The sequence below is a fragment of the Artibeus jamaicensis genome, unplaced genomic scaffold (assembly GCF_021234435.1).
Source record: "Artibeus jamaicensis isolate MK-2021 breed Jamaican fruit bat unplaced genomic scaffold, CSHL_Jam_final contig_60, whole genome shotgun sequence".
Taxonomy (NCBI): domain Eukaryota; kingdom Metazoa; phylum Chordata; class Mammalia; order Chiroptera; family Phyllostomidae; genus Artibeus; species Artibeus jamaicensis.
Window position 1 is genome coordinate 11,153,422 of NW_026521900.1, and position 14,137 is coordinate 11,167,558.

Here is a 14,137-nt window from a genome sequence, read left to right on the forward strand (position 1 = left end):
TAACATTTGAGCTGGAACCTGAATGACCAGAAGCCAGATGTAGAAAGGTCTGGGGGAAGGGCATTGACAGCAGCGGGAACATCAAGTGCAAAAGCCCTGATGCATAGCAAAGTATGTTATGTTCTAGAAACTCAAGCATGTCTTCACAGAGTGGGAAAGCACACATGGAACACTGGGTAAAAGTATGTTTCATCTCTTCCACTATCCAATTACTTTTTCACTGGGCTGAAAGAGGGGAGCCCCTTCTTTGGTTTTGAGGGCCTGGGGCTAGGAAATGGAGAGAAGGCAAACTGTTGGATTGAACTATCCTGGCCTTCCAGTCACAACCCTTGCCTCCTCAAATGAGATGGGAATAAAACCAATGTTCAGACTAGAGAGTGTGGTTCCCAGCACATCTCAGGGGAGATCCAGATTCCTGTAACCAGCTGCCTCTCTCACATGTAGAAATGGGTGAGTCAGGGGAAATGACTTGCTCAGGGTAACATACTCTCCAAATGTGGTCAGCCTTGTCACCCAGCCTGGCACTCCAGAAGCCTTCCCCTCATCTTGCCAAGCTCCTAGTAATAAAACCCATGATCCTTTTCCATTCTTCATCTAGGGCTGGACTGATCGCCTTCCTCCTCAGAACCAGAAAACTGGACTTCCCTAGGATTGCAGAACAGAGAATCAGACAGACCCTGGGTTCTGACACTATTATTGATGATGTTTCCCTCCATTTACAGAGCAGCTTGATGCTCACCAGGCCCTGCTCTCTCTTGGTCTGTGCACCAGAGGTTTTATTCCCATCACTGCTAAGAGTTTTATTCCACAATTCACCATCTTTTATCTGCAGTTCTGAATTCCCCAAAGCTCTGGAAACGGATAGTTTTCCCACCATTTGGCACACCATTTGGTTACAAAACCTGACCTGACTTTATGAGGCACAATTTTCAGTTCTAACTTGTTCCACTTATTGTGAATGTTCACACCTTTGAAGGAAATATTAACTTAAAAAAAATGGGGCAGCTTCACTCCCCACTGACTGTTAAGTAATATATCATATATGCACTGGGAAATTTTTTTCAAAATTTGAAATATTCCGAGTTCTGGAAACATATCTGAGTTTCAATAGGACCTTGACTATTTTTTTCCTATAGCAAAGAAAAGTAAGTCACTCCCTCCCAAAGGCAAGCTCCCCTCGGTTCTGAGATGTAGCAGCTTCGGGTACATTTGTATTCTAAAACAGTGAAAGGTCTCGCCATTACCATTCAAGGTACCCTGAAGTGCCAAGCCTGAAAGGCTGGCATCTCCGGAGAAGAGGTGCCCAGTAGCTGTACTACGGGTGGGGACGATCCACGGCAGGCAGGCGGGGCAAGGGGGCTTCCGGGGCGGCAGCCACCTGGCCCGGCCCCCTAAGGCCCCGCCTGCTTCTGTTCCGCGTGGTGATTCACTCCCTTCTTGGGCCCTGGGCCCCCTCCCCGGCCAAACGGCTGGCTAGACGGCTGAGTGTGCAGTGTGTCCTCGAACCTGCGAGAAAGCGAGCAGATCATCCGCGCCCCTAGGGACTCTGGCCCACGCCATGGCGGATTCCGAGCGCTTCTCGGCCCCCGGCTGCTGGGCCGCCTGCACCAACTTCGCACGCACCCTCAAAGGAATTCTTCTCTTTGCTGAGATTGTGAGTGTCCCTGAACTGGCGGGTGGGCAAAAGCGGGGTGTAGTGGCCGGATCGTGCGGAACCGGGTGGCCCCGGGCGAGGCAGGTGAGGCAGGTGGCCCGAGACCCTAGGCAGTGGGACTGGGGGGAAGTGGGTTAGTGGCGGAGGCCCAAAACCAGGGGCGCAGAGAAGTCAGTGGGGTTTGAAGAAGGTGGTCGGGAGCTGCTGGGCAAAGGGATGAGGCCAGGTGTCCATGGTACATATGGGGGACGCCGTGGAGGGAAACCGCATGGACTCACCCGTGGGATCATTGAAGGGGTGTCAGAGGGGTGAGAGGTGGGGGGCATCCCGCGGCAGGGCGTGGCGCGGCCTGGGCACGGACCGGCGGGCTGGCAGCGCGCCCAGGGGCGGCGTCTGTTGGGGTGGAGCCCCAAGCCTGTCCCGCTGGGTAGGGTGCTCCGCCGTTCCCCGGTTCTTTCTCGCCCTGCTGTGGTGAGGTGGGAGGTCCTTAGCTATCCCGAGCCTCGTTTTCCCGCCCCTCTCAAAGAGGGCACCGCCTTTGACTCACTTGTAAATGGGGCGCGGTGCCTTTAACCGGAGCCCTGCCCCTCCGTTGTCACTCTCACCGCTTCCCAAAGGGGTTGCCGGAGTAACTGCACGTCCCGCCCCGGTCAAGGCCCTAAGCTGGCTCCAACAGTGCTCTCAAAATACCTGGCGGGGCCACTCCCTGCAGGCCGCCCCTGTCTTGGAAAGAGGGAGGAACTGAGGTGCCCAACTCTACCCCTTATTAGCGGGGTGACCCTGGGCAAGTCACTTAACGTCTCTGTGTCTCACTTACCTATAAAATAAACATACTAATAACAGTACCCAACATATTAGGTTGTTGGGATGATCAAGTGAATTAATATTTGTACAGCTCTTAGAAAAGTATTTGGAACACAAGTGTGTAGCAATGATTATTTGTCATCTTCTCAGTCCTGGTAGGCATCTGAGTTTGAGACCCCTGATTGAACCCATCCCCACAGCCCTAGGAATTGATGGAGGACCCCTTCCTCATGTTGTCCTTCCAGATATTGTGCCTGGTGATTCTGATCTGCTTCATTGCCTCCACATCGGCATACTCCTCTCTGTCAGTGGTTGAGATGATCCTTGCCGCTGTCTTCTTTGTCATCTACATGTGTGACCTGAACACCAGGATACAGATCATCAACTGGCCTTGGAGTGTGAGAAAGGGGCCAGAAATGGCCAGGCATGGGAGGGGCCCGGACAGCTGGGATTGTCTTGGTACTCTGGACACTGACTTCCCTTTTCTCCCTACCCCTTACAGGATTTCTTCCGAGCCCTCGTAGCGGCCATTCTCTACCTGATCATCTCCATTGTCGTCCTCGTTGAGAAAGGAAACCACTCCAAAATCATTGCAGGGGTAAACGCTGTGAAGGCAGCTCCAAAGCACAGAAAGAGATTTGAGAATCTAGGGGCCATTTCTGTCTCTGCTTATGGCAGAAAGTATGTGACCCACAGCAGGCCACACTTGTCCTCAGTGTCTGCAGGAAAGTCTGGCCCAGGCCCTGGTTTTTCTTTCAAGATCATTGTTGGCCGAAAAGGGCTATCCTTTGCCTGACACAGGATCTTTGTCAACACACTAGACTGCCATCTGCTAGAACTTTGTCTCAATGTACACTGAATGGTGCCACTTGTATGTGGGGCCACCATGTGGCTATACCGTGTCGAGCAGTACTAGAAGGGAGAGTGGGGGTAGAGTCCAGTTTCCTGATCTTTTCTTGGGGCTCTTTGGCTTCGCAACCTGGGGCTTTAGTCACCATCCCAGCACGGGGAAGTCCTGGAGATAGGAGGTATGAGGCCCAGTAGGTTGACCAGCCTAATTCAACCCCCTCACTCCCATCCCCACCTCCAGGTGATGGGCCTAATCGCTGCGTGCCTCTTTGGCTTTGATGCCTATTTCACCTTCCCGTTGAGGCAGCAAAGACATACAGCAGCCCCTACTGGTAAGTAAGTAAGTAAGTAAGTGTGTGTGTGTGTGTGTGTGTGTGTGTGTGTGTGTGTCTATGTAGGGGTGTGTTGTTGATGGGGTTGAGGAGAGAAGGAAAGGGGTATCCCAAGGGTATGAATGCCAGCTTTGTCCTTTGCTGGTACTTATGACTTTAGTGCCAATAAGTACCATAAGCTTCAGTATTTTTGTCAAATGGGCATATGGACCCCAACTGCTTTCCATGTTTTCCTCACTTGCAGACCCTGCAGATGGCCCGGTGTAGGTGAACTCCCTTCATTTCTCTCTGCAACCTGCAAATAACACTTCCATTGAAATGACTCCTCCCCAACCCTACAAACACTTCTAGCCAAACTCCCAGTCCCCTAATTGAGGTAAAAGTGCCTTTATCAGAATTTGTCTTTCAGCCTGCCAATCAACCATCCTGGGTGTGGCCACCTTTATGGCTGTGTCAAGTATCCAAAAGCAGACACCAGTTCTGCCTGGACTTATGCCTCCACCTCAGGCACAAAATGAGGGAGAAGTGTGCCTCAGATTTCACAGTCCAGCCCCTAGGTTGTGGCCCACTCCAATAAACCTCAGTGTGGAGAGGTGGTGGTTCTGTGGAGGGATAAATATAAATAAATAATAAACAGATTGTTAGACTGTATGATAATGAATAAATTAATCCTTTGATCAAGTATAGATAAATCTCAAGCATCAGGAGGGGAAGAATTGGGAATGTGGACAGCTACAGCAAGGAGGTAAAAAAGCCAGGCCTGTTTTACATCAAATATGAAATTACTTCAATGGCACAGAGGGAGGAAGGAAGGGGATGTATTCTCAAGTTAGCTACTGACTTGAGAATGGAGGAATAGAACCTCCCAGGACTGCCTTGCCTTCAAGCCACTATGCAGTTCTTGTCTCTGGCCTGGCGAGGCATCCCTGGGCCCAAAATTGCAGGAGCCGGTGGAGATGGAGAGTTGGGGGTCTCCATTGCAGTGTCCTGGGCAGGCACGGACCTGCACAGGTGCCGGGGCAGTGGGATCCGTTCCCCTAGGAAGAAGCCATCATCCTCTGAGGACTCAGAGCTGGAGCTGGAGGGTGAGCTAGAGCAAGATTCTGAGTCAGACCCGGATCCCAAGTCACACTGATGGTGGTGAAGTCTTCCAGACTGGTGGCGGTGGCGGTGGCGGTAGAGATAATGGTGGCTGTGGCGACGTGTGGGGGCCCTGGGAGGGGGACTGCGAGGCCTGCGGCGCTGGGCTGGAGGTGCACTCAGGGTCCGACGAGGGCCTCCCTCAGACACCAGAGGGTCTCGGAAGCTGACACGAGGGGCACTCTGTCGACTGAAGGCACCATCTTCAGGGTCCAGCTGGCTGGGGGTCCCTGAGGGTGGCTCAGGAGCACTGTGTAGCCCCAGCTCGGGCATGGAGTGTCGGTGAGGGGCCCCTCTCAGAAAGTGGGTGGGCTCCTTGGGGCCTGCAGCTGGAAAGAGAGATGTAGGGAGTCCCTATATCTGTCGCCTCCCAGAGGAGCCCTGTGGAAGGGCCTGCTTTCCCCTATCAGGACTGGGAAATTGGGGCAGTGGTCAGAGAGGGGTAGTGAAGTGGGGAGTCTAGGAAATATGAGGCCTGGGACAGGCTCTGAATGGAGGGGAGTGTGAGGTTGGAACATAGGAGCAGGAATGGATTGGTGCAAGGGGACATGGCTTTGACAGAAGGGGCATGGAATAGGCTGGTACAGATTAGGTTTTTGATAGGGTGGAAGGTCAAGGGTTTGGAGAGGAGGAAGAGGAACTTGAACTCAGGCAGTACAAGTTGAAATAGGGAAGGGCCCTCTACAGAAGAGGGCAGAACCAGGGTTCATGGTGGGGGGGTGGGGGGTGTAGTTTGGGTGGAGACTAGGCCTGGAATGGTTTGGGGGCATGGCCAGGGATGTAGCAGGTGAAGGGCCTGGGTGAGTCACCTCGAGGGGTCTGGGGTTGGGGGAGGGGGAGGACTCGGAGTGGCTGGGCAGGACTCAAGGGTTAACTCACCAGGCTCTGGCTCAGTACTGGTGTCTTTGGTGGTGAGCTCAGATGTCTCCTCCACAGCAGAAAAAGAGGCTGTGGAGGCTGCAAGTGGTGCAGGGACTGTACCTGCGCTCCAGCTGCGGCGGCCTGGCCCTGGAGCCGTGGGCTCCGACCCCAGGCTGCAGGCTCGAGAGCAGAAGATTAGGCCACGGCGTGGCAGGAAGGGGCGACCCAGCAGGGCTCGCCCGCAACGACTGCAGCAGAAGCAGTGGTCTGAGGCGTGCCAATGCTGGCCCTCATAAGTCATCTGGCCCTGGTCCAGGCCTGTGGGGACACCGAGAGGGGGGAAAACTAAGGCAGAGCCCCCAGGCATGTTCCACCTCTCCCAAATGGGGCCCTTCCACAGAAGAGAGCAGGAATCTGAGGCAGAGCACCCCAAGAGGCCCTCTCCCCACCACCTTTCCAAAAAAACGGGCCCTTCTCTGCAGAAAGCAGGACATTTGAGGTTTGGTCCTCACGATAGGGTTCCTCACTCTCCTCACCTGGAAACCAGCTGATAAATGTCCCCTACCGCTCCCCCCGACCCCCCCCACTCTTTCCCAGTTGCTCCCTCCCGGAGTAGGGGGTGAGCATTTGACTCTAAGATGTGGGTCAGGCTTAGACAGTAAAAGGTGGCTTCGGGTGAAAGGAGAGTGGATTTAAAGAGGTCTGGGTGGTGGGAACAAGGCTTAGAAGGTAGGGCGTGGCCTCGGTGGGAAAGGAATGGATCTTAAAGAGTAGGATATGGCTTAGAAAATATGACGTATCTAGGCTAGCAGTGTTCAACCTTTTCCATCTCACGGCACACATAAACTAATTAGTAAACACCTGTGGCACACCCAAAAATAGATTTTTTGCCAATCTGACAAAAATGGGTATAATGTTGATTCATTCACACCTGAAGACTATTGCTATGTTGGCTGTTGTCATTTTTTTTCATTTCACAATCTAAGGGAGATGTCCGTGGCCTGACTAAGCAGTCAGGTATTGTACATTTTTAAAATCCTTACAGCACACCAGTGTGCCTGCCACACACACTGGCTCAAAATCGGTTTTCCAGGTTAATGGAGAAGAGTCTTAGGGAATGGGGTATAGCTTAAGGGTGTAGGGGAGACCGCAAGGGGGGAAACTAGGGCAGAGCCTCCAGGCACATACCACTCCTCCCAAATGGGGCTAGACTGAAAGGATAGCCCTGGGGTACTGGGAATTAGAGGTCACTCTGGAGGTGGGCCTAGATATATAGTGGTGTCTGCACTGTGTAGGTGGGGTTTAGAAAATATGGCCCCACCTCCCCAAATGGAGGGTATCAGTGATGGGACTTGCAGTGAAGGGTATAGGGCTATAGTGCTTGGGCTAGACTGAGAGTATCGTGATAACAGTGAAGCGGGGGAGGGCATTGGGGGTGGAGAACAGGAGAAAGCAGGGGCTGCGGGTCAGCTGTTCATCCATCCCCCTGTCTGGTGCCATGTTAACCCACCGATGTGTTCCCCACAGCCGTCACAGTACTCTGCATGGCGGGCCTCATAGCAGGCGCAGCAGTGGGGGCGACTCTGACGCATGACATAGCGCTGACCTCCTAGCGATGCTTCACACTCGAAGCAGCAGAAGTGACCCATGTGCCAGTGCCGGCCTTCAGCCTCCGTGCACTCAGGGGAGAAGATGATCTGGGGGGGGGTGGAGTGCAGGCCATCTGTGGCCATCAGCAGGGCCTACCCCGGCCCTGCCCACCCTCCACCCCGACCCCTGGGCAGAGAGGCACACACCTCGTCACAGGCTTGGCAGCGTGGGCGCAGGCGTTCGGCATGGTGACGACCACAGTAGACCTTGCCAGCATGGTAGAAGTAGATGAGATCCACCAGCAGCTCCCGGCACGTGGAGCACACAAAACACTGGGGGTGCCAGCAGACACCCAGTCCTGCTCGGCTGGCAAACACTGCAATGTCCCCACCTCCAATCTGCTTCCCACACTGCCAGATGATAAATAACACTGTCACCCTCACCAAGATGGTTAGATGAGGATCAGCCAAGGTCTGTGTCATACTTGGGCCTTCCCCATGGTGGACCTTTGTGACTGGCCTTACCCATGGGGTAAATTTGAGACAGGCGCTGCCTACATGGGGGAAGGAAGTGCCTTAGAAACTGACCATGCTCTTGTTGGAAACCTTAGAGATAGGCCCTGTTCATTGTGGGTGGCCTTAAAGGCAAGTCTTGCCCTTGGGAAGTTGGTGAAACCATAGAAACATGCCAGGCCCAGTGGGGTAACTGTGGGGACAGACCCCACCTAACAGTAGGATCTAAGGTCAGGCTCCACTCATGGGGGAGCTTAGAGACAAATTCCACCCATCAGCTGGCTCTAGGGATAGGTCCCGCCCCTGTGGGTGGGTTCTTAAGGATAAGGCTCAACCACAAGGGGACCAGACAAACAGCCTCCACTTTGTTGAAGGCAGGAAGCTAATAGAGAAGGTCCATTGGGGCCTCCTCAGTGACAGACCACACCCAACAGTGGGATCTGAGGGACAGGTTCCATCCACCAGGGGGCCCTACACACAGCACTGGCGGGAAGGCCTTAGACTCTAAGGCCATCCCTGACAAATAGAGGGATAGGGATATGGGACCTGAACCCCAGGGCTTAGAGCAAAGGCACCACTCACATTTTGAGGCCCTCCATAGCTCACCTCCTCACAGATGGCCCCAGTGATGGTCACAGGGAAGATTCGCACAGTGCCTCGCCCCAGATTCTCCCGTTTCCGCTGCTGGCTGAAAGCTTTGAGCTCTTTCTTCTCCTCCTCTTCCAGTGCTGTGCAGTACTGTGCCTGGGGTAGTGGAGGTTGTCCAGGCTCCTCCCCTGATGTCAGCCCCGCTACCCTCTTTCAAATTCCATCCATGCTCAAAAAGTTTACTTCTAGGCCTTTGTATAGCTGTTGCTTCCTGCCTGAAATACCCACCCCTGACCTCTCCCAAGTCCCAGCTGTGGTTCTGCCAAGGGATGTCCCCTGATTGCCCCTGCCCTTTCAGATGTTTCACCTCAGATCAGCTCACCTCTGATCCTGCCCATTTCTTTCCAACTGCCTGCCATTTTCCCAGGTTGTGCCCCCTACCTGGCATGCCCTTCCTGTCTTCTCTCTCCTCACCTCACTGTCATGTGGGGGCAGCTGGTGCAGCAGCTGCTTGATTCTGTATTTCTCCCCGGGACTGTTGACGTAGGGGACCTTGTCCTCTGGGAGGCAGCTGAAAAATTGGTATACCTGGGAGGATGTGGAGGATGGGAGAAAACCATTGAGACTAGGGGTAATTGGAATGCAGTGGAATGATGAGTCCCTACTTCTCTGAGAAAATTAAAGTCATCAGAGGGAATGTCTCCTGACTCCCTTCATTTCTCCTACCTACAGGCTGGATCATTTTTGTTACCTCCCAAACATACCAAGAGTTCTCTTACGTCTTGACACCATTTTTCCCACCAGCTACTGCTCCGCTTTTCTCTTCCTTCCCTTTACCGAAAAATTCCTCAAAAGAGTTACATGCGCTCACTGTCTCCACTTCCTCTTCTCCCATTCATTCTCTATACACCCAACTCCAGTCAGTCTTCCCTGCCCTTCCTTTAAAGCTATTCCTATCAGGGTCATTGATGCCATCCACATTGTTAAAGTCATTGTTCGGGTTTCAATCCTCATCCAACTTGACCCATCGGTAGCACTGGACACAGCTGATGACTCCCTCTTCCTGGAAACATTGTGTTCCCTTGGCTTCCAGGACACCACATGGTCCTGGGTTTCCTTCTTCTAAAAAAACCTCACAAAAACCTATTTACTGCTCCTTTTCTGTTTTTCTTTTGGTTCCTCCTCAACTAACCAACCCCTGAATGTGGGAGGGTCCTCAGGCTCAATCCTTCGTCCTCTTGCCTCTGTCTCCCTTCAGTCCCTTGGGAGTTGTATCCAACCCTGTAGCTATACTCTCTCATGGCTAATGCCCCACAAATACATGCCTCTAGCTCCGATCAATCTCTCCCTTGAGTCCCAAGCAACATGGCCACTCAGATGTCAAATGGGCATCTCAAGCTGCAGATACCAAAACCAAACTTATGCTTAGACCTCAAACACACTCCTGCCTTGGCTCAACCCATATCAGTTAATCCATGCACCTTTAAGGTCATCTTTGACTCCTTTCTCTCTCCCACCCTCAAGCAAATTCTCTCAGCTTTCCTTTCAAAATATAACCAGAATCCGACCACCACTTACTACTTCCACCGCCAAAAGCGTCATTGGCCACCTAGACTATTGGAGTAATCTCCCTTTCACTTGTACCCTGCTTCTACCCTTACTCCTACAGTCTGTTCTACGCTTGGCAGCCAGAGGGATCCTGTTAAATCTTAAGACAAATCGCATCCCTTCTCTGCTCACAAATCTCTTGTGGCTTCTTCCTCATTAGTGTAGAAGCCCAAGTCCTTTCTGTGCCCCTCCCCCTGCCATCTCTCTGACCCCTCCTGCAACCATTCTCCTGTGGCTCACTCTGCTCCAGTGCACTGGCTTTCTCACTGTTCCTCACACATGCCAAGCACACTCCTGCCTCAGGGCCTTTGCATTACCTATTCCATTTGCCTGGATCTCTCTAGCCTCAGATTTCTGCATGGTTCCCTCTTCACCTCCTTCAGGAAGTTCAAACATCATAGTCTCACAGAGGCCTACCTGTGTGCTGTATTTACAATCCTAACATGTCTCCACCCCTTCCCTGTTTTTCTATTCTAGATCTTTCACCATCTGATGTATTTGTATAGATTTGCTTACTGGCTGTTGCTCCCTTCAGGAATCTAACCTCTATGTGGGGGCGTACACACACACACACACACACACACACACACACACACACACACACACAGTTTTGTTAATTGTTGGAGCCTGTCCTCAGTGCCTGCAACAGTGTCTGGTATGCAGGAGGCACTCAATAGCTGTTGAATAAATGAATCAATAGAGATGTGGTGAATGAAATGCCAGGATAAACCCTTAGGTAAGGGTAAAACAGGAGCGGGGTGAACAGAATCCAAGGAACTGGCTGAGTGACCACTCAGGGTTCCCTGAGAGTTTTGGGGGTCTGATTATCCCTAGGTCACAAAGGCTTAAAAAAAGATAGGCATCTGACCACACACCCTAGTGTTACCCCAGAAATAGGTTTCCACTTGAAATATGTGTGTGCACCCACTGGAGAGCAACAGTGGGTGATGCCTTCTGGTCACCTGCTCTGGCTTGAGACCAGGGGGCACCCAAGCATACTCCTCTGAGGCACAGCCCGAGTCATCATCAGAGATGGAGTGGCGCTGGAAGTCTGAGATTAGCCGACACATGATGCGTTCCAGGTCCACAGGCACTGCGTGCACAGCGTGCTCCTCCCGAGGGCATTTGCAGTGCTGGCAGATCTTCCTGAGGGGCCAGGATGGGGGCAAATTACTAAACAGTAGTCCACTTGGACCCCTCTGCAGCCCAAGGAAGTCCAACTGAGGGGCAGGAACATGCAGATTACAACCACTAAAGGACTCTGAGCCTGAGGGTGGGCTGAGAGGGGTTGGGGCTGTGAGCCTAGGCACAGGAGGTGCAGAGATGGAGCCATGGGGTCTCAAGGCTGGCCCATTACTTTCAGCTCTGGGACCTGGGCCTGAATAGGGGTGAGGCTTTGAGGCTGAGACTGGAGTTATACATTAGAGCTTCCCCTCAGGACAGGCCCTGGACATTGCAGAACTTTCCCTGGAGGTAGGCTCTAGCCTGTGCTGAGACTCTGAACTTTTGGATAGAGCCCTATTTGTGGCATGTTATGGGATGTTTTGGGTACTGGGATCCAGTAGGATAGGGCACAGGAGTCTGGGAAAGCTGCTCCTAACTCAAGAAGGGGGCTGAGCTGCCCTAGCTGGTGTGGTTCAGTGTTGATTCCCAGTCAGGGCACAGGCCTGGGTTACAGGCTAAGTCCCCAGCTGGGGGCGTGTGAGAGGCAACCAATGGATGTATCACTCACACATTGGTGTCTCTCTCCCTTTGTTTCTTCCTCCCTCCCCCCTCTCTAAAAAGGAAATAAATATAATCTTTAAAAGGCGAAAGATTTATGCGATCTGAAGAGAAACCAGAGTATATAAATATAATCTTTAAAATTTAAAAAAGGGGGCTGGAGGTCAGTAGGCGATGCTCAGAGCCCAGGACCATGAGATAGGACTGGGATGGGTGGGGAGGACACTTCCGAGGCGGGGCTGTGTTATGGGCGGAGCTCTCCTGGGAATCAGACAATAGGGAATGAGTCAGGAGGTGGGGCTCTGAATCAGAGTGTGAGGCTCTTTTCCCGATTGAGCTTCCTCTGTGGACCAAGCTAATGCCCAGGGGTGTGGCCTAAGTCTTTGGGGGTTCCCTTCGATAGTCACCTACCTCCAGCGGTGCAGCAGGAAGCCAGGGCACTGCTCCCTGCAGAAATTGCAGGGCTGGCCTCGGTCTGGGTCCTCTGCCTCGGGAGGCTGTAGTGGGGGAGCGGACAGACGCAGGATACCGCCGGGCACCGAGGCAGGGAGGGAAAAGTCAACGCCCTCCTCTCCACTCCAGAGCCCGAGCCCGCACGCCGGGGCCTGTCTTACTAGGGCACCACTGGGCAGGCTGGGACAGCACCCAGAGCTCAGGGAAGGGGAACATAACAGAGATAGAGGAGGGGCAGCTGAGGCCACCTCCCTCTATGCCCCCTTTTCAAGGGATTCCCCTTCCCGGGTCGGCCGCAACTTCCCCCACCCAGCAGAGGATCCCCCTCCGCCAGACCTCTGATTCCTCCTGGCCTCACACACCTCCCCCAAAACTTAGAGTACTCTCCCCACTCAGAACTCAGAGTCCCTAATCTGAATGTCTCTCCCCGAAGGCCTCTCTCGGCCCCTTCTCCACCCACGAGGCCAGCAGCACTCAAGTTCCAGGGGTAGGAGTCTGAGACCTCATCCTTAGCTGAGGTCCACACATGAACCACTCCCCCAAGCCCTGGTTTTACTCAAGGAACTGGAGAGCCTCCTCCAGGACCTCCGGAGGCCCTTGATCCATTCAGAAACGCTGCCCCAAGAAGCCTTGGACCTTACCCCTCATATCCTGAGGCTATTCACTACTCCGGACCACCAAACCAATGCTCCACTTAGAGACCCCCACCAAAAAAAAAAAAAAAGGAGACCCTCTTATGTAGGAAGTAAAACTTTGTCTGCTCAAGTGGAAGCCTAGAAGCCCTCTTACCCCAAATTCCAATCCCTTGACCTTCAGTATTCCAGCCCCCAGGAGTGTAGAACCTCACCCTTCAGTTCACTTTCCACCAAGGTACAAGGGGAAATCTCTTTCCTCAGAAGCTGGAAAGGACCCTGCTCAATCCAGGAACCCAAGACCCAATCTTTTGGTCCTCAGAATCCCTTCCCATAATTCACATGAGAGGGGAGCACACCGGGTCCTTGAGATGCTAATAAAGGAGTTCGAAGGGGCGATTAGGGAACGCGAGCCACCAGATCTTCACGTTCCTTTACCCACAGGCTTCCAGTAGCCCCAGCCCCTCTGGTTTGGAAATTCTGGGGATGGGAATTCCCAAACCTGCTGTGGAGTACCTCCTCACTATCCCTATCCCCTGCCCCCTCTCCTGGGCCTCAGTTTACCCCTAAGCCCTGAAGCTGCACTGAGTCTTGCTCACCGAACGCCCAGAGCGGCGCCTCCGGGACCCACGTACGAACATGGCGCGCCCAGGCAGGGTCAAGACGGGCCAGGTCAGGAGAATGAGATCCTCGCAGCCGCCAGGACACCGCGCGTCCGGGTTGGAAGCTCTGTTCCGTAAACCTGACACTAGTGGGGGAGGAGCGCGCCCCGCAGCGCCCGCCCCTGGGCTTGTGTCTCTCCCTGGCCAAGGCGCCCCCTGCCTAGAGGTGAAGGGCACGCAGTCCAGGAGCGCTGTGCGGGGGGGGGGGGGGGGGGGGGGGAGGGGGGGGGCGGCTCCCCTCTTGCCCTCCTGCCACGCACCCTAGAACCCCAAGATGCCACGTGGCCTCTCACAAAACATTCTAGGGCTTGAGAACTGTAATGGAGGAAGGGCGACTTGGAAGTAGCGATCCGAATGCAAGACGTGGTGCACTAGGGTACTTGTATTGGCGCTTTATGTCCATTTATCTTGGATGCTTATTTGCGGGAGGGGTTAAAGCCCCCTTGGTCTCTTCTCCACTGGTGATGTTCCAAGGACTCTTTATTCCGATGAACGCTGAAAAAATGGTCCCCAACTCCATTACAGCCCCAGTTGGTGCTCCCTCGCCTCTATTAGAGAGGTAGAGCTTATACACCGCCACACGCCCCGCTCCCATCCATTCAGAGCCAGGATTATTTGAGTTTTATAACGAGGTTAAAGTCACTAACTAGGTTACCATCTTCTCTTCCCCTCTCCGTCCCCACCCCACTTGTCATGCCCCCTAAATCCTGAGAAGATCTGGTAAACTTCT

The 14,137-nt window shown here is 53.4% G+C and overlaps 2 protein-coding genes across 3 annotated transcripts; one reads left to right on the top strand and one right to left on the bottom strand.

The window, feature by feature from the left end:
- Positions 1 to 1,390: 1,390 nt before the first annotated feature.
- Positions 1,391 to 4,290, top strand: PLP2 (proteolipid protein 2). The gene is made up of 5 exons (XM_037159234.2): positions 1,391 to 1,654; positions 2,704 to 2,856; positions 2,961 to 3,056; positions 3,549 to 3,639; positions 3,884 to 4,290. Exons 1-5 carry the CDS (start codon positions 1,559 to 1,561, stop codon positions 3,904 to 3,906), a joined length of 459 nt encoding a protein of 152 aa, XP_037015129.2. The 5' UTR covers positions 1,391 to 1,558; the 3' UTR covers positions 3,907 to 4,290.
- On the bottom strand, positions 4,291 to 13,469 carry PRICKLE3 (prickle planar cell polarity protein 3). Of its 2 annotated transcripts, none has more exons than XM_037159222.2 (9): positions 13,345 to 13,469; positions 12,072 to 12,157; positions 10,901 to 11,084; positions 8,805 to 8,918; positions 8,349 to 8,486; positions 7,437 to 7,496; positions 7,151 to 7,337; positions 5,659 to 5,958; positions 4,291 to 5,108 (listed from the first exon to the last, which is right to left on the bottom strand). In XM_037159222.2, the coding sequence occupies exons 1-9, from the start codon at positions 13,384 to 13,386 to the stop codon at positions 4,522 to 4,524; spliced, it is 1,698 nt and encodes a 565-aa protein (XP_037015117.2). In that variant the 5' UTR covers positions 13,387 to 13,469; the 3' UTR covers positions 4,291 to 4,521. The 2 variants fall into 2 exon arrangements, with proteins under 2 accessions (XP_037015117.2, XP_037015107.2); XM_037159212.2 differs by having other exon boundaries at positions 7,437 to 7,640.
- Between the last annotated feature and the right edge of the window lie 668 nt (positions 13,470 to 14,137).